Genomic DNA, 23,668 nt, shown 5'->3' with positions numbered 1-23,668 from the left:
GTGTGTTCCCCAGTCCTTCAGTAGCAGCTGACTGCAATTCAGCAGTGACTGTGTGTTGGCCCAAAATACATGCTAGTGTAGTAAATATGTTTATCTTTGCTGACACTGCTTGCTCAAACAAAACCATGAGTGGGACATTTGGGAATGTAGTATTGCATGATGTCTCCTGAATGTCTCCAGTGTGTTCTTCATGTGAAAATAACAAAGAACTTTCTCTTTTATTTCTTAGGTGGCTGGGTTGTCTCATTCTGTGCTGCATGTTGGTCCTGATTCTGGTCTTTTATTACCTTGGATTGCTATGTGGCACCTGTGGGTATGACAAACATGCTTCTCCAACAACCAGAGGCTGTATCTCCAACACTGGAGGAAACTTTCTTATGGCGTAAGTTTCACTTACCAGGGAAAAAGAAAATAAAGGTAGAATGTTGGTTTGGTTGAGTTTTTGAAGGACATAGATATGAAAAGAATTTGATTTGTTACCTAGGTATATCTGCTGAGAATAGACCTAAATATTGATTCCACACACTTACATTGAAGGACTTGGGGATTTGGGATTGTTCTTTCATGGAGGATCACTGCTGAAGGATAAAATTCACTGGTATAAGGCGAGTGCTGTGGCTAATGAATTTCTGTGCAAGTCCCTTTGGAAAATGCAAAAACTGGGGAAATTCATAACTTTCTAGTAAACTTGGAACATTTATTCAAAGTTTCAAAAAAAGCCATATGAGAAGAAAAAAACCACTTGACCTCCTGACAATGTTTCTGGATGTTTTAGGTTGAAAAGTGTCTAGGAGAGGTTTAATGTCATTTCTGCTGGATGCAGGAGAAGATTGCATCTGAAAGTCTAAAACTTTTTTCAGAGCACCAGAAAGTTGAATTTAAAAAAGAAAATTGTATGGTTGTGTCCCTTAAATGTAATTTTTAAAACAGTTTCAGTTTGCATGCCCAATGCTAATGTGAGGTTTCAAATGCATTTTAGCTGAAGACTTTACAGGGCTGAAACATTTAAGGTGCTTCAGAAGGCAAGAACATACTTGGAAAACAGAGCTATTTCAACCATCAAGCAGTTTTCATATTTCTGTTATAGCTGCTATTAGCTTCACTGTTGCCCCAAGTATGTGTGTCTATATATATATGTATACACAATGTGTTCTTTTAAAGCATAAACTTATTCAACTTCTTTTTCAGTGGTGTTGGATTCAGTTTTCTTTTCTCCTGGCTGCTGATGATTGTAGTGGTGCTCACTTTTGTCACAGGTGGAAATGTAGAAAAATTGGTCTGTGAGCCCTTTGAAGATAAAAATTTATTCAAGGTAAGGTGATTCATGTTTTTAAACAATTAATAGAATCCCCATGAGTTCCAAAGGTCTTGTCTATTCTGTATAGCATATCATTTCTATAGGACACTTCAAGTGAATTTGGATCTGGTTTTACTTCCTCCTTACAAACCAAATAGAAGCATTCATCCTTTCTTGGTTTAATTTGCGTTGCAGTGTTAATACTGCATGCTTGTCTTCCTTTGGAAACAGATTTTTCTGATTCAGTTGTTCCTTGGTAATGAGGAGCTTTATTGTTCACTTTATGCACCAGAGAGTTTGAATTCACTGTTTTTGCTTGTATTTTCCTTAGTGGGTGATAAGCTTAGATGTAGTTATGTGTCAAAAGACCACATATTAATAAATACATAAAGAAACTTGGAGTTGTAGTAACATTACTGAATTTTGTCTTCTAGGTTTTGGATACACCTTACTTACTAAATAAGCACTGGAAAAACTATCTTGCTGGCGTCATCTTTAAAAATCCGAATGTTGACTTGACTTTTGAAAAAGTGTACAGGTATTAGAGTTATGATTAAGATTGAATTCAGTTAATATTTAACTCCTTTTTATCATTCAATTTATACCTACTGATTTTGTGGTATCTTCTATGCTTCATATTTCAGACACATCAAAAAATTGCACATGTTCCAGAAGACATTCTGATTCTAGTGATTCTCGAGCAAAACCAATTTGTTCCTGTGTATGAATTATTAGAGATAGTCAGCATACTACTGTATGACAATACTAGTCAAGCTAGTTGATAAAATACTTGTGTCTTTCAGAAATTGTTAATCACTTCTCTTATTGACTGAGCTTCAAAAAATATAATCAGTATTTTGTTTTCTAAAGGACTGATTTTCTTAGAATAAGAAAACATTGTTAATCATTCTGTTAATACTTAGTCCTCAAGGTGGCTTTTAGGCTGATCTGTGTATTTGTATTCTTCCAGTGACTGCAAGGAAAACAAAGGAATTTATACTTCCCTTCACCTAGAACATCTGTTTAATATCAATGAGCTTTTAAATATTAGTATGGTAAGTAAAGAAACTATGAATGCATCCATGATTCTGAAGGATGTTTGCTTTTGAAACACCATATAGCATGTCTGGGTTTTTAATGGGATTTCAGTTTTTTACACACAAAACATCCTACAGGGAGGCAAGAGCTTCCCAAACTAATCTGAAGGAAAGAAGCTAATTTACAAATAGGTATTTTTTTACCAGTCTCAATGGGCCAAGAAAGCTTTTCTGATGTGCTTTTTTTTGGTGTGCTGATAGTAATGTTTGTTTTAACTTTGAAACTTGTGTGGAAGGTTGAAATCTATCTTCCAAAGACTGCTTATGGTGTTCAGTGACAGATTTCTTTTTATATAAATGCCTGTCTGGGTGTGTTATCCTCTGATTCCAGTCAGATTTATGTTGATCCAGGATATCATGTACCTTAGTTCTAAGAATTATTCTGGTTTGGTTGGAAGTAGTTGGGATAAAATAGTCTTTTCACTTAAGCTGTAATGATATATGACTGCACTGCCATTACAGGACTGTGCTAATTTTGGGGTTGCCTATAATACATGTCTTCATTACAGCAACCCTTTGGGGGTTACATGTTCCATTCTGCCAGGTACTGTACCCACCTAATAGATAAAGTCCCTGCCCCAAATGATACATAATGAAATGAACAAGGCATATTCACTAAGAGGGAAAGTTATTTTGAGTTTCCACAATGGACTAATGTAAGAGGCTTCAAAGGAAGTCAGATTTTCAGATTCCTCAGCTATAGCTCAGCAGCCACTGCAGGTAACATGGTTTTGGTGCAGTGCAGAAAGGTTCAGGTAACAATAACCAATCACCTTTAGTCACCACTAAAGGTATTTAGAGGAATCTCATCCAGTCCTGTGGCAAAGAGTGTCTGTCCTGGCCACAGCTGAGATACTGACTTCTCTAGGTTTCCTTACTGAGGGCCAGGGGTAGAACTTAACAGTCTTAAAGGATAACATTTCCTGGAGGGATGTTAGTTAAAGCAGAAGAGAAGGCAAGTAAGCCATTGGTAAGAGACAAAGGCAGGTTAGAACCTACCTGGTGGATTCTGTTCAACTTAATTGAATTAAACTGATGTGAGCAAAAAATTAATGTGTGCTTCTTCATGGAAATGAGGAGTCAGCAAAAGCACAGGATGCTTTGGGCCCAGGATGTAGCAGAATATGTGCTGGTTGCAAACTACTTTTGTACTTTGTTTTGTTTCTCTCTCAGTATACAGAAGATGTAGCACTTAAAATTGAACACATTCAGATAAACCTCAGCAAAATCATTCTGCTGGATGAAATTGGGAAGGAGAATCTTCTGAATTTCAGCTCTTCAGGGATAGATGGGATAGACTTTTCAGCATATTTGACAGAGGTGAGACTGTAGTCAACTACAGACATGACTGGGACAAAACATAAAATAAAGTGTTTGTTTAGCAATGGGCAAAGCAGCAAAATCTGTTTATGTGCGAAACACCATGTTTTGGAGGTTCATACAAGTTGGGGAAAAAAGCACTTAAGAAGTTTAAGTTAATAAATTAAAAAATAAAGAGTAGACAGTATAGGTGATACAGTTAAGTGCAAACTGTCTGTAAATAAAATACTCCTTTTCTTACTGCTCACATCTTGTTTCAGATCAATAAAAGTGTTACCAAGGTTGATCTTCTCTCATTTGCTAATGATTTAGAAGCAAGAGCAGACCAGCTGGTAAGTCCAATTCAGCAGTATAATAATACATAAAATATATAATTTATATACCATATAAGTATAAATACATAGCAAGGTAGACTTTATGTGGGAGAATTTTTGTACTTCAAACGTTTACTTAATATGGTGCAATGTCATGTAAGGAAAAACATTGAAGATCAGTGTTGCATATGAGTTGTACTTTAAATTTTGCTAATTATTGATTTTTATATATTCTTGTACATTTTCTGCTTTGAAAGTGCATTTTCTTAAGTTCCACTCCTTGTTTGGGCAGTGAGGGGAATACTCTGTTTCAGTATTTCCTATTGCCATCTTTACATTTTAGGGTCCCAGTTGGAAGAAAAATTGGTTAGATGCAAAATTAATACTATCAGCTTGTAAGGACTCTAATGAGACCTGGTGCTCCATTGTGGAGGGAAAATGCACAAAAGAAGCTGAATTATCTGAATGGCTTTTTGAATGCAGGACAATGGTCAGAGGGTATTGCTACAACATTGCCCACAAAAGAATCTGCAAGTGGCGCAGATCCATGTTGGCAGTGCCTGTTCAGCTGATCTGTTTGTTGTGTATGTCCAGGTCAGGTCATGCTCATTTCTCAGAATGAGGGTCATGGTTTGGGTGAGCCCAGGACAGATTTCCTGCACTGCTGTGCAGGAGGAAGAGTTATGTTGCACATGTGTAGTTGCTTGGATCGCTAAGCGACACACAGCAGAGTGAGACCACCTTGTTTGGAATGTATCAGATATCCATCCCTCCTCAAGTGGAGGAGGGCACTAGAGGAGGCTTCTGGTTGTTGGCTCTACCTCTTGCATCATTCAGTCATACTTGTTGCTGGGTTTTTTGTTGGGTGAAAAGTTTAAGTGAGAGCTGGGGTTCTTCAAACCTAGTTCCATAAAGGAAAGTGCATTGTGTTGGTAAGTTGCTTTCACTATTTTTTGTAGAAGACTCTTAAGGAATCATCTTAAGAGTTGTGAATAGATCAGACAGAGTGATTTCTTTATACAAAAGAAATAGTTGTGTAAATAAGTAAATGTGTTCACTGTTACAGCATACATTTTTATTTCTTCCTTTAGATGCTATTTAGTGTAATCTGTCTTTAAAATACCAATAATACAATATATTATAAAAGTTAGATTGTTTAAAAAAATGGTACTGGTTTCCAAGGATATTTTATGATCTCACTTTTTTACTAGTGATAACTCTTAAACCAATCAAAAAAACCACCCTAAAAACTTGTGGAATTAATTAATTTTGGGTGTCTAGTTTGCATCTTTTGGCACCTGACACAAAATTCAACCTAGCTTTTTAGACTGAAAGGAGCAAATGGAATAAAACGTAGATCAAACCAAGGGGTTAAGGTATGGAGGAGGAAGTAATACAACCAACGTGTGGTGCTAAGTAAATGAATTAACTTTGTCAGTACAGGAGATGAAGCATCCTGGAACTGCTCAGTGCTCACATGAACATTTCACAGGGAGCGGTCACATCTCTGGGCACTGAGGTCTGCCATTATTACACATCCAGAATGGAGTCAGCAGTGTGTATTTACTGTGTATGCAGGGAACCAAGTGATTTTTCCACCAAAAGGAAATGAAAAATAAATTTATAACTGAGAGCAAAACCAAATTTTATAATATTTGGCAATGGGTATGAGCTCCAGACAACCATTTGAAAATCAGAACAGAAACTCGCATCTTCTGACTGAAAGGTGGGAGCCACAAAAATAGGAAATAGCCTTCACGGGTGCCTTTCCAAGTGACTGGCTGAAAATACTTAAAATTCTGTGCCACTCACAAAGCAGAGGGTGCCTCAGGGTGATGTCCACATTTCCAAAACAAAAGCAATACCATGATTGGGTACTTGTCCCAGCTGGGGTGCAGGGCTACAGGGTTCTTGCAGTCAAGAACCTTGTGGTGAGTGTGAGGGAGATGTGCTCACTCTTCTGTATTTAAAATGACTTAGTGCATCATGTGAAAATTCTCTTCAGTTAAATCTGTCCTGATAATGTTATAGCCAGATAAGCAAGGTAGTATATCTGATTTGGTTGCTGAGGTTTGAATTATTAATACAGGGGTTGTTTTTTTTTTCCCCTCTTTGTGTTGTGGAATTCAGTTTGTCATACCCCATTTTTAGCATGAGCTGTTCTGGAGTGGATGTGTAACTTTCATTGTTTTTTGATTTGTTGGAAAGCTTTGAGGTTATTGAACAATACTGTATAATTGCATTTTTTGCAGCCAAAAGGAGCACTGGAAAATGCCTTAAAGGGACATGCAAACAACATTCGAATGATTCATAACCAGCAAGTTGTTCCACTGGAGCAAGCTATGGTAAAATATTAAAGCAATACTGAACCATACTTGTAGAAAATGCAAATCTCTAAATATCTTAAAGAGGACTTCTATAAGCACAGGTTGTATCAATGAAGAGTAATCTGGCTAAAGTGTGTGTTTAATAAGTTTTCTTACTTAAAATGCAACTGTTTTATAGTACTGTCTAAAATAATGGCCTTTTCCCCATTTTTTTTCTATAGCTATTTATGATTATATATGACTAAAAGAAGCAGTGGAGAACCTTACAAAACTCTTAACCCTAAAACCCTCTAAATCACTCATTTTCTCTTTTTGACTGTCAATGGTCTTCAGTAATAAAAGGCATTATCGCTTTGACACTTTATTTTTTGGAGGTGGCAATCAACAGTATTGGAATTGGGAACTCCTGGGATTAGTATGTAGAGCCAAAGTCTTTTTGATTGATGCTATGAAAGATGCAAAAGAGCTGCTTCTGCCTGATTTCGATGCAGTCCTGTGTCAAGCTGTGACTCTCCTTCATGTTAGGTGTTGCTTTTTCCTCCATATATCATGAAGACTTTTAGTTTATCCTAGCATCTGATATTGTGTGTCTGCACCACTTTTAGAAATATACTAGGTCTTCTGGTCCACTCTGATTCTGTGCTGTTCTTTCCTAATTAACTCCTAATTATTCTCATCTCTTTTTTCTTTTACAAAACTGACTGTCAAGAAATATGTTAAAGCTAGGGTAAGTGCTTTTTCCCTTCAGAAATTGCACAATATAGAATTCTCTGAACATGTGGGTCTGAGTTTAACTGTTCCATCTTTCCTCCAATCTTAGTTTGTTGCATCTAATTTCAGTTAAATCAGTGCTGTTGGTGAAGTACTGATTCAGTGATTAAACCCACAATGTATTAATTCTAATGCAGCTGTTGTTACTGTTGTATACAATGTGATTTGTAGTACTAATAACAAAATAGTCTGTAGAAGATCAAAGCTTAAATATAAGCTTAAAACACGTGGGCTCTTACCTGTAGTAAGAACTTGAAGCTTTTTTTTTCCTTCCTTTCCAATAGAGTACTTTAAATCAGAGCATTAGGTTACTGAAGAGGACTTCATCTGAACTTATGGTAAGCTTTTCTTTCTGGCAACAGGAACATTTTTCTGTTTTAAATCCTGCCATATATGCAGGGCATGTATTTTCAGCAGTTTTCTTCTGTTTCTAGCTGTTCCATTATTGCAAGAGATTGTAATGCATTCAGGAAGTAATAAGGATTTAGATCTTTCTTCTGCATAAAGGAAAATAAAAAAAAGAAAATTTAGGATGGTTTGGGGACTATGAATTATAAACTGAACTCTCAGGTGATAAAATAGGCTTCAGTACCAGTCTATATAGTGTGTTACTCATTTTCCTCAGAATGTCTTTTCTAGAATCCTTGAAAGCAAAACCTTGGGGGAACAACCACAAAACACAATGCAAAAGTAAAACTGATAAAAGAGAGCTATGTGATTCACATCCTTAACCAGCTTTTGTTCCATGCCCAGCTCCCACTGAGGGCTGTTTCCTTAGGTTTTACTCATTGTGTTCCTGCTTCTGCACCGTCAGCCTTGCTCTAGGATTCTGGATCTGTTTAGAGGCTTTTCCAGGGCAGCCCACGTTTCCCCTCTAAGTAGTGCCTGCACCACAGTGAGACCAGCTGGCTTCACTGCCAGAAAATGAGCAACAGGATGATTGCTTTCCTGGAAGTAAAGCTTTCAGCCACCAGCCTGCCTTGTCTTTGGTAGCAGGAATACAGCCACACTAGTAGCAGAGTTGTAGTCTCAACAACTTTATGGGCCATACCTACCTTAGGGCTTCTCATTACATTTTTCACCCATCCACAGCAGCAGAGCAGCTAGGTATTTGTTAGAATCTGTGATTTGAAAGTGGGTGAGAAGGGAAGAAGCCATGATGTAAGGTGTTGATAAGAAAGGAATGATGTTTGACTCTAAAGTGTATGTAAGAAGCATCTCTGCATGTTCAGGCTCTGTGTACACTGTCCTTTGTGTGTGTTCTGTGAGAGAATTTATAGGGGTATGAAAAAATACTTGAGTCCTTCAGGTAGTTGATTAGAGGCATATTCTGGCTGTACAGAATATGAACTACTTCAGTCATCAAGAGTTGTGATGGTATATGGCCCACTGTTTTCTTCCTGTGCACTTTGTGTGTTTGTAGTGTATATGCAGACATTGATTGAAAAAAGAGAGTGAAGATAAAACCTCTCCTAGTATGTAAATTAGTTATGTAGGTTCCAGGAGAAGATACCACATCGTGTCCACTGACTCATCCTTTTTTGGAATGAGACAATATTGAGATGATCTTGAATCCTTAGGCAGGCTCATGTTCTGTCTGTAAATGTATTTTTTGTCAGGTTTTGACAAGACAGTGGCACTGGTTTGTCAAGGTTCCTGGCAGTGGCCATATAGAGCCATTGCAAAAGCCTGAAGGGGATTTGTTTATATTAAACATAATCTCTTCCTGTCCAGGTTAAGGTGAAAAATGTCATTAGTGCTGTTAATGCTGCCCAGGATCTCATAAATAACAATGCTTCCCAAGTTATTGTCCAGGTAAGCTCTATTTGATCAATGTACATTAATTTATGATGTCACAGAGATAGAGGTTAATTTGCTTTTGTTCTCTTTGATCTGGTCCTAGGAGACAAAAAAGTACATGGATACCATAATAGGCTACTTTGAGCAGTACACGGAGTGGGTCAAGGAGTCAGTAAGTTGCATTTACTTTATTAGAGAAGCTGTGTTTAAAAATAAGAAAGCTAAACAGCATTGGTAATAAAATCAATAATATAATCTTACTTTGATAGTGTGTTTTATCATTTCAGGTTTTAATACATTTGTACTTACTGTGAGTGGGAAAACCAGTCTCCTATAGTTCTGTTGCATTTACAGAGTGGAAATAAGTTGTGTTGTTTGGAATGCGGTGCAAATTTAACAGTATTGTTTTCAGGGCTAGCCTGAAATCTACCATTTTGCCAGTACTTCACTGAACCTAACCCTGCATAGTTCAAATTGATGTTGTTAGCATCTTATTATATTTTTCTCTCGTCAGCTGCAGCCTTTGAGAAAGTAAGCTGGTGTTTAAGAGACTTTCAGTTTATAGCATATCCTACTATTATTTATTTTGAATTTGAATAGGGTAAGGCATAACAATTTAGTAAACTATAACTTAAGAAAGTTTAGAGATTCTTATTTTATTTTGTTAGATACTTAAAACTGTTATCTCATTTTTTTTTCAGATTTCAATGGAAGTAGCGGCATGCAAGCCTATTGCCAATGTGATAGATACAGCAGTAGATATTTTTTTATGCAGCTATATAGCTGATTCTGTGGTAAGAAACATTTTTTTTACTCAGAATTGGGGCATCAAGGGGAAAAGTCTTTCAAAATACATCTGCATTTAATTATTCTGGCTCGACTGTTCTGAAGTATCACATACAAAGTTATGCAAGCAGAATATTCTGATATGGATCAAGTCCAAAGACAAACCTGTGCTGGACTTCCTGGATTTTCAGTAAACTTAAGCTTCTATTAACAAGAATTCTGTAAAATTAACTGATTCTACAACACCTTGAAAGGGAAAATGGAAAAGCATAAAGATCTGAAGCTTCATCTGTAACTGTTGCTAACTTACAGGGGTGAGGTGTGGGCAGGAAGCAAGTAGAAAATACCAAGGAAAAACCTTTTCAGGTATCTTTCCTGAAATCTAGAAAACTGGAATGAGTTTTTATCACTAAACTTGTAGCAGACAGATCTTGATTAATTTCTGTATGTTGGAGACATTGTGCATGCCTTGTAGCAGGATAGAAGGGAAATCATAGCTTTTTCATCTTGCCAAAAGGACTTGGAAAGAGGACAGCATGTATTAAAAGTAAAGTTAGACACCATGTGCCTGGAAAGGACCTAAAATGCCTCCTAAACTATTACTTAGCCTTATGGCGCTTTAATCAGATCCTAACCACACCACCTGTAATACATATTATCAGTCAAAGCCAAAACACTCTGGCCTTGATGATGCTTAACTGTGAAATGTTTAGTTTCGTAATGCTTAACCATGAAAACCTCCTAATCTATGTTGTACTCATTGATTAGCTCATACATTACAGAGCTGCTGTTCTCCTTTGTGGAGCCATTACCCCTCTGGTGAGAGATGGACCATGGTTTCCCTGATGATAGAACTTAGTTGAGTCACTTGGAAGTTAAAATGCCTCAAGCCAATACAAATCAAATTTGAAATATCATTTTAACACCAGGTGATAACTCAGCTCAACTGTATAATAATGAAATTAGTTGCACAAACAGGGCTGCAGTTTGCAAGTTATAAAATGCCTTAAGAAAATGCTGCAACCTCATCTTTTGACAAGAACTGCAAGAACTAATTTCTTCTTTGTTCTTTTGGTAACAATGGCTAGAATATCAAGCAGGGGTTCAGTACTTTACTGATTAGTTTTCTCCATTACCTTTTTTCCTTGATTTTCCTATTGCTTTTATTTCAGAATACCTTCTGGTTTGGTTTGGGAGGCTCTTCAATGTTTCTAATTCCTGCCATAATTTTTGCTGTAAAACTCTCTAAATACTATCGTAGGATGGATACAGAGGATGTTTATGATGAGTAAGTATATATTCCAAAACAAACTTAATGGCAAATGGATTAAAATGTTTTTTCTAGTGTTTCTCCTGAAGGCTCTATAATTCTAAAACCTGTGCTGCCAGAGTAGAACTGCATGTTCCTGTGTAATGCTGCAGGTTTGGGTCAGTGCCTGCAAACTGCTTCATGCAGGTGGCCTTTGGTAGCCTTGACTTGCCAGGAATGCAGATGGAGCTGGCTCTGACTTTGAGAATCTCATGTCAGAATGAGGTCTTCAGAGCTTTGTGAGCAGCATTTATATAAATAAGTCCCAAATGTGCAAGTTCTTAGCTTTGCTAAGTAACCTGTTAAAGTGAATTGTGCCTTATTTGTAGTTTCCTTGAATTAATTATTTGCTTTCTTGCTGTCTTAGTTATTCCTAACCAGTCTTTCCTTTTTCAATTGCAGTTCCTCTGTCTCAGGGACTTGGCATTTTACTTTATGATAACTATTCTTACGTATTTTCCTGTCAGTTTTTTTACTGTTTTCTTTTCTGCTCCTTGTTTTGCTCATTGTTCAGTTAGCCTGTGCACTGCATTTCTCCCATTTCACAGTGGTTGTTTTTCATTGCACATTGACAAGTCAGTAGAGTACAAACAGGCATGTACAACTGAAATTTCTCACTTACTAGAGTCTAGTTAGTTAATTACTCCTTCTTTTCTGTGTTTTTTCATTTTGAAAATATACCCATGAAAACATAAGACATTTGCTGATATTTATTGAAATTATTTTATTAATATGGGAGGGTTTATATTTTTAATGTAACTTGTTCCTTCAGAAGAGGTAACATTCTCTTTCTCCAGACTTGATAGATTATATTAGAGTCTCCAACTCAACAAGAATGGAGAAATAATTAATTGATTTTTGGAGAATATAAAAATACTATAAAATTTAAAGTTATAATTATACCATAATTGCTGAATGTTACAAAGAAAAAGTTATATTCTATTGTACAGACACAGTGTATTTTTGCATATAATACCATCATCCATGTACATGTCTTAGAAGCCATATTGTACATAGTGCATCTTATAGTTAACATGGTCTTTCTTGGTGTATTTATTTTATTACAGTACGGAAAATGGTAATAATGGTTATCATAAAGAGAATTTATATGGTATACACAATCCTGTTTTTACAAGGTAAACCAAGTCTGAAACTGCATGCCTTCATGTGTCCTTACTTCAGCTTCTCTTTTAATCACATTTCCAATTTTCTTCATGCTTTAAAGTGAATCTCTTAATTCTCTGGTGGTCTTTTTGCATGATTATTCACTGTAGCAAATGCAGTATGATGTATATTTCTCAAATATTCTTTATATAACACCTGGTATAGAGGTATTTTCCTGCAATTAAACAAAGTAATTGGTAAATTTGATCTTAAAATCCATGTAATCAGGTATTTAGTGAGAACAGTGGTTGGTCCTAAGTTGACAAACCTATTAAAATGCTCTGTTAGCAGATGAAAGTGGTAGGATGGAAATGCATCCTGAGTAGTTTTACTTCTTAAATGGTGAGAAGAGATCTGCTGTAAAAGGCAAGTGTTTCAGGTATGCAGGAATCATGAACGTAGGAAATGGGTGCTTGTGCATGGGTAGCACTAGAATGTAGCATCACAAAGCAAGAAGCTCAAGATATGTTTAAAAAAAGGAGAATGTTTGGGTTATTTTCTGCCTCTACAGCTTCTGTGCTGTAAAACATTAGCTAATTGTAAGACTCAGTTTCCAGGAGGATAATACTCTATATTCCATAACTTCATTTTTGCTTTCGCAAAACTTGCAAGTTGCTTAAAAATGGTTTAAATTTATGATTGAAATCTGTAGCTCACTGTGCCTTACTTTGCAACTTCATGACTGAATGTATAGGTTGAGTATTTATAAAGAAGATACCACTATGCTTTAAATAACAAGTGAATAGAGAGAGCTCAAAGTTTGGGTCTTGACAGAGTTCATGGTTACATCTGGTGATGATGATGAGGGTGGTTATTACTATTACTTAGGACTGGATTTTACAATAATTATTTACTGACCAAATCTTCATTCCATATCTCCTTCTGAAGAAAGTCTTTATATAACAATATTTTTAGTGATATTTACAATCACAGCTGTGGTCTGTTCTGCAATTTAAGGGTGCTTACTCCCCATATTAACTGACAAGGAGTTTAAGTCAAAAAATCTCTCCATTGGCACATCTAAGGACTCTCAGTTTTAAGGATTTTCAAGATTTTACAATAGAGAAAATCAATCATTTCCCAGGCCTTAGAATTCCTTTTCTGATCTTTGAATCTTTTATATGACTGTTAATATTTTTGAGGTTCATAGCATGTTTTCTTACGATAGTCATTGATAATTTCATTTAGCATTGCTGAACAACCTAAAAATTACTAGCATAAAATAATCTTTTATACAAAGATCCACTAATTCAGTCCTGACTTATTTTGATAAAATGCTAAAATTTACAAATTCAGTTTGATGCAGTGCTGTCTTCTGATGTGCTAATGGAGGTAATTTGAAAAACTGCTAATTATGGCATACATGCTTTGAATTTCTCAGTATGGCATTCCCATATGAATAAAATTAAATTTGAGTATACTCTTTGCTTTTATACTATCCTTGATTTTTCTCATTTCCTACAAATTATTTTTGGATATACTTTGAGAGATACGATTTTGAATAGATCTCTGTACGCCTATGCTTTTGCAGGTTTAAAGAATGCCATAGGGTTGGGTTTGGGGTTTTTTATCCTTCAGAATTAGCTGGATAATTTTGCTGAAAAGAGATGCAATGTTTTTATAACACTAAGATACCTAAGTACATGTAAGAGCTACATGAGGTATATGTGTCTCACACAGGTATTTATATATATATATATATATATACACATGTGTCAAAGGCACAAATAAACTCAAATGCAGCCACCATTTTTGTGAGAGCAAAACATGAGGCTGGATTAAATTTACAAAAGAGAAGTGTTGAATAGGCAATCCAAGTATTTATTTCTATAGTGAAACAAAAATAACCTGAAAGGTTGGTGGAGAAAACCATGGATCTATTTCCTCTTGTTTGAAAAATACTTGATTAAATGAGTAAAATATTGAGACTATCTTAGGCCAACTGAGCTTGTCTTACCTAAGTTTAGACACAGTATTTCTGTTCCATTTGTGGACAAAAGAAAATGGTGGGTTTATTTTATGTTTGTTTTTGTTTTTCTCATGTAGCTCTGTGGAACAGTGGTAACACATATTGGAAGTGTTAAGGGGTAAGTAATAAACTTAAATCAATTCTAGATCTATTACTACTTTACTATTTGAGGAAGGTTGCTCTGATTGCTGCAATAATGAGTATGCTATACATCACACTGCCCCAGACAAGCCAAGGCAAGCGTGAGGTCTAAAATCAAAAAAGTTATTCAGCCATACTTATGTTTGTATTAAAATCTTTCCCTTTGTTCTGTTTAAATTATATTAAAATTCAGTCTTCGTAAATTTTTTCCTAATTTTTTTGTTATTATTTCCAGGCTATATAAATGAGGCTCAAGACTCTTCTATGGGAGTACATCATTGTTCTTCCAAGCGTATTGGCATTTCCATTCATCTGACAGATCCTGAGCCACTTGTTTTATGTCAGCTGTACTGTAAATCCCAGATGTACTATTGAATGTTATGCCATAAACTACTGTACAGAATATTTTGTGATCAGGGCACTGCCTCTCAAATACCACTGTTCAAGGCTTGGATTAAAATGTTTTTTTGTTTTTTTACTTTTTTACACTGGGCTTTCTACCTTACATCACAGTATATAAATTAATTAGATTAACAGCCTTTGCCTAGCAATTCTCTTAAAATTGTTCAAGTTCTTATCTTAAATTGTTGATTTGTGTTAAATAAAGTACATACACGTTTACATAAAAATACATTTTGTATACCAGAGACTTTTGTATATACATTTTTCTTAAAACTTCTAAGTGTTTAGTTAAGATTTTAATATTGTATAATACTCTTCACAAATGAATTTACCAGCATGATCAGTGTTGCTATTTGGTGCTCTTGAATGACTACATTGGACTAAATTTGGATTGTAATGGGGTCCACAGTGTCTCTTTGTGTGAAGCTCAGTTGCAGTTTTGTTTTATCACTTTTTTTTTTTTCCTTAATAATTTAATATTTAGTGGATTTTGCTGTATAGAACTGAAAGGGACTTCTTGGAGAAGTTTGTTTTTAAACTTTGGGTGGGAGGGTTCGGGGTGTGCGGGATGCATAATATAGTGAAAAAGCTAAGCTTTCTAGAGTTCAGTAGTACTCAAAAAGAGCATGAGGGATGTCCTATGTTGGCAATTTTTGGAATGCTTTACATTCTCTATCTTCCTTTTCTTCTTTCACACCCACTTCTGTAATGTCCTTAATAGTATCACTGTGGCTCCTTGGGAGGCAGTGGTAGTATTTTTGCTAAATAATACTGTACTGTGATTTACAATATTGAAATTCAAATCTGTTTAGCAATTGGAGTTAACATTTGTACTGTTAGAGTTATTTAACTGAATTTAGGCATATGGTTGAATTGCTGAATTAGTTAACAGTAAACTTTATCAACAAGGCCAAAACTGTGTTACCAGTGTAAAACCTTCTGGCAGGTGAAGTAGTCAATATATTGATCTAAAATAGTATCTCTTCATCTATCACTATTGTTAACTTTGTTTCAAACAGGGTTCATTGTCTTGAAGTAGAGATAATCCTGTACATCATTATTATAATTTTAAAGAAATGCTGAAAAATGATAGCAGTCTTTAATCCGGAATAACCTTAAATTTTTCATATTTATGTCATAAATGGAAACATTTCTAATTGACAGTATGTAGCATATGTGTATATGTAATGTTCAGAACTGCATATTTTTAAAAGTTTCTATTTTTAATTTGAGAAAATATTCCCAGTTCATTTAAATAAAAAAGATCTTGCTTAACTACATTATGTTGCGTTCTCCCTTGTTTTGTTGTGGAGACATCGCCCAGAAGAGTTGCACAGAGTTAAAATCTTATGAGAGTGAATGTCTTTACCCTGATTAAAAATCTTTGCTATATTTGACTTTTACTTTTGCAGCAGGAAGGACTGAAAGAACTTTCTGGGTGAGGGAGCTTGCAACTTCCACCAATAATGTGAATTATGCAAAGATGGTAGGATTCAAGCTATGAGCTGTGCAGGATACCTGTTTCTGTGTAGCACTGACAGCAGAATTAAATATTTGCTGGTTCTTCAGCTCACACAGTTCACTGCTGACATCCTTGCTTTCCTTGTAAAAGGACAATTGTCTTCTACTGTTATGAAAGACCACTAACTGTTTAATCTGAAGCACAGGCAGACAGGACTGAAATGTCAGATTAGAATGAGCCAAACACTTGGTGGAGAACACAATAGCTAACACATAAATATATTTGAGTCCAAACTTTGATATTTCTCTTTGTCCTTGTGGTTTATTTGTTCTCGTGATTAGACATGAAAAACTTTGAGAACAAGAGATCTGAAACTGGTATAAATTAACTTTTGAATTGTTTTGGACTCTTCAGAAAATCTAAAAATTCTCAGTGCTCTTGTGCATAACAAAGTGTAGACAATACATTTTTTTGTCATATATTAGGAGGTATTCAAGTGCTTGCAGGAGGGATTTGAGGTGGGTAAACAAGATTCTTCTGACTGGCTGAAGGGTGAGAAGACTCCCCAGAAAACAACGGAAGAGTGAATGGTAAGTCATAAGTAGGCTTATGCCATTGTCCTAAGACTTGGCTGGAACCACACCACTGTGCCTTAGAAGAGAGAGGAGGAACTGATGGAAAGAAGCTAGAGATGAGGTTTCTTTTAAAAATGGTATTAAAATAGCCATGGAGAGGGAATGAAAAGAAAACAAGATTGTTTTCTCTGTCAAATGGTATTTACTCATAGGAACTTGATGGCACGCTGACTGGAAGAACAAGGATAGGATACCCAGAATGGCTGTTCAGGTGGCTGCATCTTCAATCAGGCAGCTTTCAAGTTACCTGGGCTGCCACAGCAGCAAGGGGCTCTTGTCCCTCTTTTTTTGTTGTTGATGTTCTGCTTTACCATCTGTGTTAAAAGGAATGGTTTTGCCGTAGTATTTTGTTTAGCACTACCTAGGGAGTGACAAATACACAAACTGCTGTTCTGTTCCATTATGTATGGCCAGTCTTAAACCAAGGGTTTCTAGCACTCCACAGTTACTGAAGCATACCTAAACAATTCAATAGCCCTTTCCAGGAGCTGGTCAGGTCAGCTGGCTGTAGCATATTTGTTTTTGGAAGAAGTGCCTCATGGGGGTCTTACCAGAGAAGTACTGTGGATTGCCACAGCAGGGGAGGGATTTTTCCTCAAGACCTTCTGAATGCTAAGGGAGTTACAGTGATTTTTTTCTTAGCTCTGTTTTTAGTTACTGCAGCAGAAACTGCTAGGACAGGATTCTGCACTACAATATTTCTGTTCTCCTGCCTTTGTTTTACAGCATTTTTACAGCTCACTTATTACAAATAGGAAAATATCTATTTAAAAATAAGAAAGTGATGAAGTGCAAATACCTGTCTGACATGCTCTGTGGTCTGTTCCCTGCTGCTGAGACCTGTGATAAGTTAGTTCTGCTAAGGTCTTGCTCTGTTGGCTGAAAGTGACTGGTGATGTGAAAATGATGATAAAACTTCCAGATGTTTGGTATTTTTTTAGACCTGTAATACCTTATTTTGCTTAAGCTTTATTTATTTTCTTGCGTACCTACGTGGCTCAAAGAATGTGCAGTTGATCCTTCCATGCATCCCCACTGCATGTCATGTGTGGACAGAAGGTAAAGCTAAAGTTGCATCCATACTGTGAAAATCCACAGAAAGCCCATTCTACAAATCAGCTTTTTTACCAGGACACTTCAACTACCAGGACATCAGAGATTGCTTTGATACTTCTATCTTTTTTTAGTTTGATATCATCTTTCAAGTTCTAGCATGAGGATAGCTATAAAGCAGCTGGAGAATGGAAAATATCTGTTAAAAATCAAATATGACATGTTCATCCTGGATAGGAATGTGCTTCTCAGTTATACAACTATCGTTCTGTATTTTAACTGCATTTACAAGACTTGTCTTGTTACCTTCTTGGGAGTTCACACTTCCAAGGTTATTTGACACTCCCTCAGGCTATAAATTAGAAGCATTTGCCTACTGAAGTGTGATTTATTATTTTTATAAAAATGCCCAACCCTTCCATCTCATGTTTAGCTGGAAAGAGGCTTCTTTGTGCACCAAGGCTTTAAATTGTGAGCAGCCGTTTACTTACTGCTTTTACTTCTTTGGATCGTGTTGTTCAAGGATCTTGGTTCACTCCTCTCACCATGAAGAGTTTTGCTCTCCTTTTCCTAGTTGTGATCTGTGGCATGGGAGGACTGGGACAGAAGCTGAAGCCAAAGAAAAGAAGCAATGGTGAAGAAATCAAATTTCGGACTAAAACCAAAGATGTTTGCACAATAACCATGAGGGGTGATGATGAGGAGATGAAACTTAGAATTGAATGCAAAAGCCAAGGCATGTCCTACTGGTGTGAATTCACTGGCAAGCCATCAGTCTGTCGTGCTTTCAGAAACAATCCAAAGATTTACTGGAATCAGATCGCCGCAGAACTCAGAAAGATCCCGCACGCTTGCGAATCCATGGAAGTGTTGAAGACCACCATGTGCCAAAAGGCTCCCCCGGAGGCTCTCATGAGGCAAATAGCAGCTGGTGTGGAGCCAGAAGATCTAGCAGATCAGGAAAAATTGGTCCAGAAAGCTTCCATTCCTATGAGGGAAGCAGGGCAAAGCTCTGACCCAACCCAACATGGTCAAGGGTCTGAAAATGAAACAGAAGCGATGAAACTGGCACGGGAACATTGCTGGGAATCTCTGCATGGTGTCTGCTCCTACATCATTGGCATCCTTAGGGGTTAAGGATTTGCTTCAGGTAAAACTAATCTGGAAGCACAGTAGAATACACCTAAGAGTAATTCTATTGTACTTTGATTTTGGGGGTCTCCAGGATGTGGACAGGGAGGTGCTAAGCTCGCTTGCTAAAATCTAACATTACAAGGCTTTTGAGGGGCTAGGCAGCTTAAATTTCCAGTGATCCATATTGATTCAGAATTCCCATACACCCTCCTGTGAGGTCTTGTATGTACTGAGGTATTTGCCCTATCTGTTAATCCTATGTATTTCAGTTCTAACTGTTTGAATTGGGCTAATTTTTGCCTTCTGTCACTCCTTTCCTCTTGTGCTGACTTCTGGATTTATACCAGGGAAGTAAGATAAATAACAAATGCATCAGATCTAGCCAAATGCTTTAGTTAGAGCAAACTGCATTCAGAGTCTGAGGGAATAAAGCTTATTCATCAAAACTGCTGGTTAATAATGAAATATTTTACTCTAAAAATTAGTTCATAAACCCCTTGCAGAAATGCGCAAACCCAAGTGGACTGTCCTGGTTTGCGAGTGTGTTACTGCAGAGCAGTAAGGGATCACATGCAGGCACTTGTTTGGTAAGCCTCAGGTTTTCAGCTAGCATTTAAAAAGGCAAAGTCCTTTATTGCAGAAGTGATTGGTTTTATACCCACTTCTCTTCCAGCTCAGAGAGAAACCCAGGAGCTGATAAGTGGGCCTGGCAAACATGAAAGAAATGGGAATATATGCAGTGTGAGCTGGCAAGCGTTTAGGCTGCTAATGATAATTTATGCCTAATACAGAAAATTGACTAATTTTCTCTTTTTTTGTTTTTTTTTTTTTTTTTTTTGTTTTGCAGAGCAATGCTATTACAGCTGAAAAAGGATCCTTGCTGCATTGTAATAATTTAGATGTAGGAATTTTGCTTTAAAATCAGTAATTTCTATAAATCTTTTAGCTTTTTCCGTTTTAAATGAAAATGCAACTTTTTAACAGCTCTGAAAAATTCACAGAACTGGATTGACTGTGCTTAAAGTGTTAGGATGAACTAAGTGCCCTTTGTCTAGTTATACACCAAGGTGTACTGCATTTATGTAACCTAGGATCTGCTTGACCTTGCATAGGTTTTTGTGTGTACTGACTTACTTCAGTTTGTTAGAGATGAAAGCTGTTAATGATAATAGTGTAAACAATAAAAAAGTTTTTTTGAAAAGGTACTTGTGTGCTTTCTTGAAATTTTAACTAGTGCTGTTTGTATAAAGTCACAGTATTTGACACTTGTTTCTTAAGAGATTGTTGGTGGAATGTGTAAGAGAAATTACAGGTCTGAGTCATTGCTTTTCCTCTGTGAACAAGTTTGCATGAATATTAATACTTTCAATGTTATGAGGTTTATATTACAATAATGAGTTTCAGCCAGCAGGAAAAAAAAAACCCTGTAGAAATAAGACAGTAATATAATAATATGTTTCTGAACATAGCAGATTAAAAGTGTTTACCAGAGTTCAGTGTTACCAGGACCTGTTAGTGGGACTATTAATGTTTGGTTTCAGTAGATATTCGGAAAAGTAACTTACTTGGCAACTTGGGCACTTGCCTGAATCTCCTCAAAACACAAAACAAGATCTAGTGGCCTATTGTCATATTACAACACAATCACATTCAGATTATTGTTTAACAATGATCACTTTTGTTCCCAAGTGAGTTTCACAGCAGGGATGTAGCTGGAAATACTTCACACTGTAGAATTTAATAGTGCTCTGTGTTTGCCTTGCAACATTTCTGCAAGGTATTGTTGACTGAAGTACTTCTCCAGCTTTATTCACAGATTTGGAATTTTCACTACACAATTCCAGATCATGATTGTCCAGTCATTAAACTTTATGCCTTGTACCAGAAAACTTGAAATAATTTTCTTTCTCCTAACCTCTTGATATATATGTAAAAGAATAGCAAGTCATGAACAGAGCAGAAGGTTGTATGTGCAAGGCAGAAATATAATTTGAATGCGGATAAAATGTGTAAGCTGTATTTTTTTCTGCCATGAATGCAATGTGGTTCATTTTCACTTGTGATCCCAATTACCATTGCCAGGCTCTTGTGCTGTGAGTAAAAAATGTAGTAGTACACCTACTAACCTAATTCTGTCATAGAAATGAATATAATTGTTTCATTGCAAACATGCACAATGCATCAAAGTGGTATTAAGGAACTGTTTACGATGTTAAGGGGAAGTTAAGAATTTTCCAGAGGTATGCTTTTAAATATATTAAAACTCCTGTTATGTATGATGCAAAATCTACTCTGCAGAGTGAATATTTTGCAGTAGTATCCACAGCAGTAATGACCACAGAAATGAGACAGTGAATTGCACTGGGAGAAATCTGGGACAATCGGTCACCCACCATACTGTTAGCGGGAGAAAAGAAGAGGTTTCATCCATTCACCAAAAGAACATTTTCCTTTTCATGCCATCTTCTCTTTGTTTACACAGTGAGCTCAGGAGGCAGCAGAGTTTTCTGTTGCTTTGTAGAACTGTTGATATAGTCTAAAATGTGTGGCCATCACTAATTCTGCTGTTCCCCAGGGAGCTTGTGTCTCATTTCAGTAGAGCAGGGCTCTGCTGCAAAGGGCTCCCTATACTGTGCTGCCTGGAATGGCCACCTGAAGTTTCACGGTTGAAAGCAGAAATCAGTCTTGCACCAAAGGCCCCCCTTTAAGAAAATGCTTTTTGTAACATACTTGGGACCATTGTTAAGCACCACATTTTAGAAAGAGGTGAAGGTGATGCATGCCATGGATTGCATTTCATTAGGCAACGCTATGCAACCTTCAGCAACTCAGTTAAATATAATGATCTTGCTTTCAAAATGTTTAAAAATTGGATGTTAACTGAAATACTCCACTTCAGTGTAACAGTACTGTGACTGTATTGGCTACATTACCATTTAATTGTGTTTAGCACCAGAAACATACAGTTGTTACATTTCAGTTTCCTTCCGAGTATGAAAGTGCTATTCATTAATGAAAGGATGAATTGAGAAGTGTTTGTGGTGGGTTTAGTGCAATCTTTGGGTACCAAATGAATGAATGAAACCTACTGTTCCATTTCTTTTAGGTGAACTAGTTAGTCCTGTATATGTAAGTAGCTCAGGAAATCCATCTGAGTGGAGGTGGAATTTATCTCTATTTTCCTGACAGAGGAACAACAGGCCAAAAAGCTTGTCTGGATTCCTGCAGGCAGGGAGACCATGGATATCCAGGTGCTACTTCTGCTGATAATTCAGTGCAGTGTGAGGTATCCACCTGCCTCAGAATCCTCATGTTTAGGTTTCCATAGAAGCATCACAAGTACTTGCTACTTTGATAATGGAAGCCTCCAAGAAAAAATAAAAATCAAGCATCTGGAGAACCTGTGTATGCAAGGATGTGTATTTGACACACTTAAGATCCAAAAAAGACTGGAGTGGGTCCAGTGGAAAGCTATCAAGATGGTGAGGACTGAAGCACACTCCTGTGAGAAAAGACCAAGGGAATGGGTTTAGTTCAGCTTGAAGACTTGGAGAGGGAACCTAGTAGCTGACCCTCAGTACATATGAGAAAGCTGTACAGAATACAGGCACTTCACTAATGTGTGTGATAGGAAAAGAGATGCTGGTCAAAAATTGATTAAGTTATTAATTTATTAATTGGTTACAGTTCTGATTAAGGAGGATAAACACAGGAATGGATTCCTCAGAACTGCTCTGGAATCTCCATCTGTGGAGCTTGTCAAGACCAACTGGACAAAGTTTAAAGCAGCATATTCTGAGTTGATGACAGCTACGCAGTAGTGCACTCTGGTGTTTTCTGAGAGAATTGTTTAGGTGTGTTCTCTGGTCATTCTTGCATTGTATGCAGCATGACATTTTGCATTCTTGATTTTTTCAGTAGATGTCATAGTTAATATGGCATGGATTTTAGGGACAGATACCTCTCACAAGAGGACAAAGGAAAAATTTAAATTTCCCCAAAGTTTCCCACTGCTCTTCCTACTTCTGTAGAAGCTTTATGGTTGTCTCTTTTTTCCTGTTTCTCTTGCTGTTGCCTTTCCCAGTCTCTGCTTTCTTCTTGGAAGAGGGGTCGGTCACACCACAGGAGATTTTTTCGGAGTTCTCTGCTTTTCCTCTTACAAATTAGAAATGTTCTAATCACACTTCACAGATCATTTTACTGTGACAAAAAGCATCTGGTACATACATAGAAGTGGTATATACAAGAACAAGAGTAAGAACTCAAAGCAGATGAGGTGCAGTCAGTAGATGACAGGACATTTATATTATCTCACAGACATGTTGTTTGCTTTTCCATCCTGAGTCCAAATTAAACTGCTTGAATGATAGGCAGGAGGCCAGGTCTGGATTTCCAGAGCAGCTATGCTGCTATATGTACAGAACAAGAATAAAATTGAGCAGATGTCTGATGTGGAGCGGAAGTTCGTGTTCCCCTCCCCGCTGCCCTCCTCAGCGGGTTATGAAACTGTTTGTGTAACCTGCTGCTCGCCCAGGCCTCCCTCCCATGGTGGCTCTGCTGCCTCGGGCTCACCATGCTGGTAGTGAGGAAGGGAAACAGAGGTGTCCTTTTAGATTCTGCTGGCTGCAGATGTAAAAACCCTGCCTTGCTCTGTCACTACTGCTGTGGCCCATAAAAGTTAATGTGC

The 23,668-nt window shown here is 36.9% G+C and overlaps 2 protein-coding genes across 11 annotated transcripts in view; both read left to right on the top strand.

The window, feature by feature from the left end:
- PROM1 (prominin 1) overlaps positions 1-15,977 on the top strand; it is a 76,273-nt gene extending 60,296 nt beyond the window's left edge. For 4 of the 10 annotated variants that reach the window (XM_085577729.1, XM_085577731.1, XM_085577737.1 and 1 more), the window contains 16 exons: positions 230-382; positions 1,189-1,312; positions 1,732-1,835; positions 2,268-2,352; positions 3,568-3,714; positions 3,975-4,046; positions 6,281-6,373; positions 7,065-7,082; positions 7,411-7,464; positions 8,861-8,941; positions 9,030-9,098; positions 9,628-9,720; positions 10,885-11,000; positions 12,089-12,157; positions 14,232-14,272; positions 14,531-15,977. In XM_085577729.1, the coding sequence (XP_085433855.1) occupies positions 230-382; positions 1,189-1,312; positions 1,732-1,835; positions 2,268-2,352; positions 3,568-3,714; positions 3,975-4,046; positions 6,281-6,373; positions 7,065-7,082; positions 7,411-7,464; positions 8,861-8,941; positions 9,030-9,098; positions 9,628-9,720; positions 10,885-11,000; positions 12,089-12,157; positions 14,232-14,250 (1,297 nt within the window). In that variant the 3' untranslated portion in view covers positions 14,251-14,272; positions 14,531-15,977. Of the gene's footprint in view, positions 1-229; positions 383-1,188; positions 1,313-1,731; positions 1,836-2,267; positions 2,353-3,567; positions 3,715-3,974; positions 4,047-6,280; positions 6,374-7,064; positions 7,083-7,410; positions 7,465-8,860; positions 8,942-9,029; positions 9,099-9,627; positions 9,721-10,884; positions 11,001-11,423; positions 12,158-14,231; positions 14,273-14,530 lie in introns of all 10 variants that reach the window. The other 6 variants (XM_085577732.1, XM_085577730.1, XM_085577735.1 and 3 more) reach the window with 4 other exon arrangements.
- A 141-nt stretch (positions 15,978-16,118) lies between these two features.
- On the top strand, positions 16,119-20,184 carry FGFBP2 (fibroblast growth factor binding protein 2). The gene has a single exon (XM_085577740.1). The coding sequence runs from the start codon at positions 18,394-18,396 to the stop codon at positions 18,982-18,984; it is 591 nt and encodes a 196-aa protein (XP_085433866.1). The 5' UTR covers positions 16,119-18,393; the 3' UTR covers positions 18,985-20,184.
- The last annotated feature ends 3,484 nt before the right edge of the window (positions 20,185-23,668 follow it).

This window comes from Lonchura striata, chromosome 4, assembly GCF_050655825.1.
Source record: "Lonchura striata isolate lonStrDom1 chromosome 4, ASM5065582v1, whole genome shotgun sequence".
Taxonomy (NCBI): domain Eukaryota; kingdom Metazoa; phylum Chordata; class Aves; order Passeriformes; family Estrildidae; genus Lonchura; species Lonchura striata.
Note: the sequence above shows the minus strand (reverse complement) of the source record. Positions and strands in the feature narration are given on the sequence as shown.

Coding starts and splice junctions, on each gene's coding strand:
- FGFBP2 (XM_085577740.1), top strand. CDS start 18,394: ATGAAGAGTTTTGCTCTCCTTTTCCTAGTTGTGATCTGTGGCATGGGA.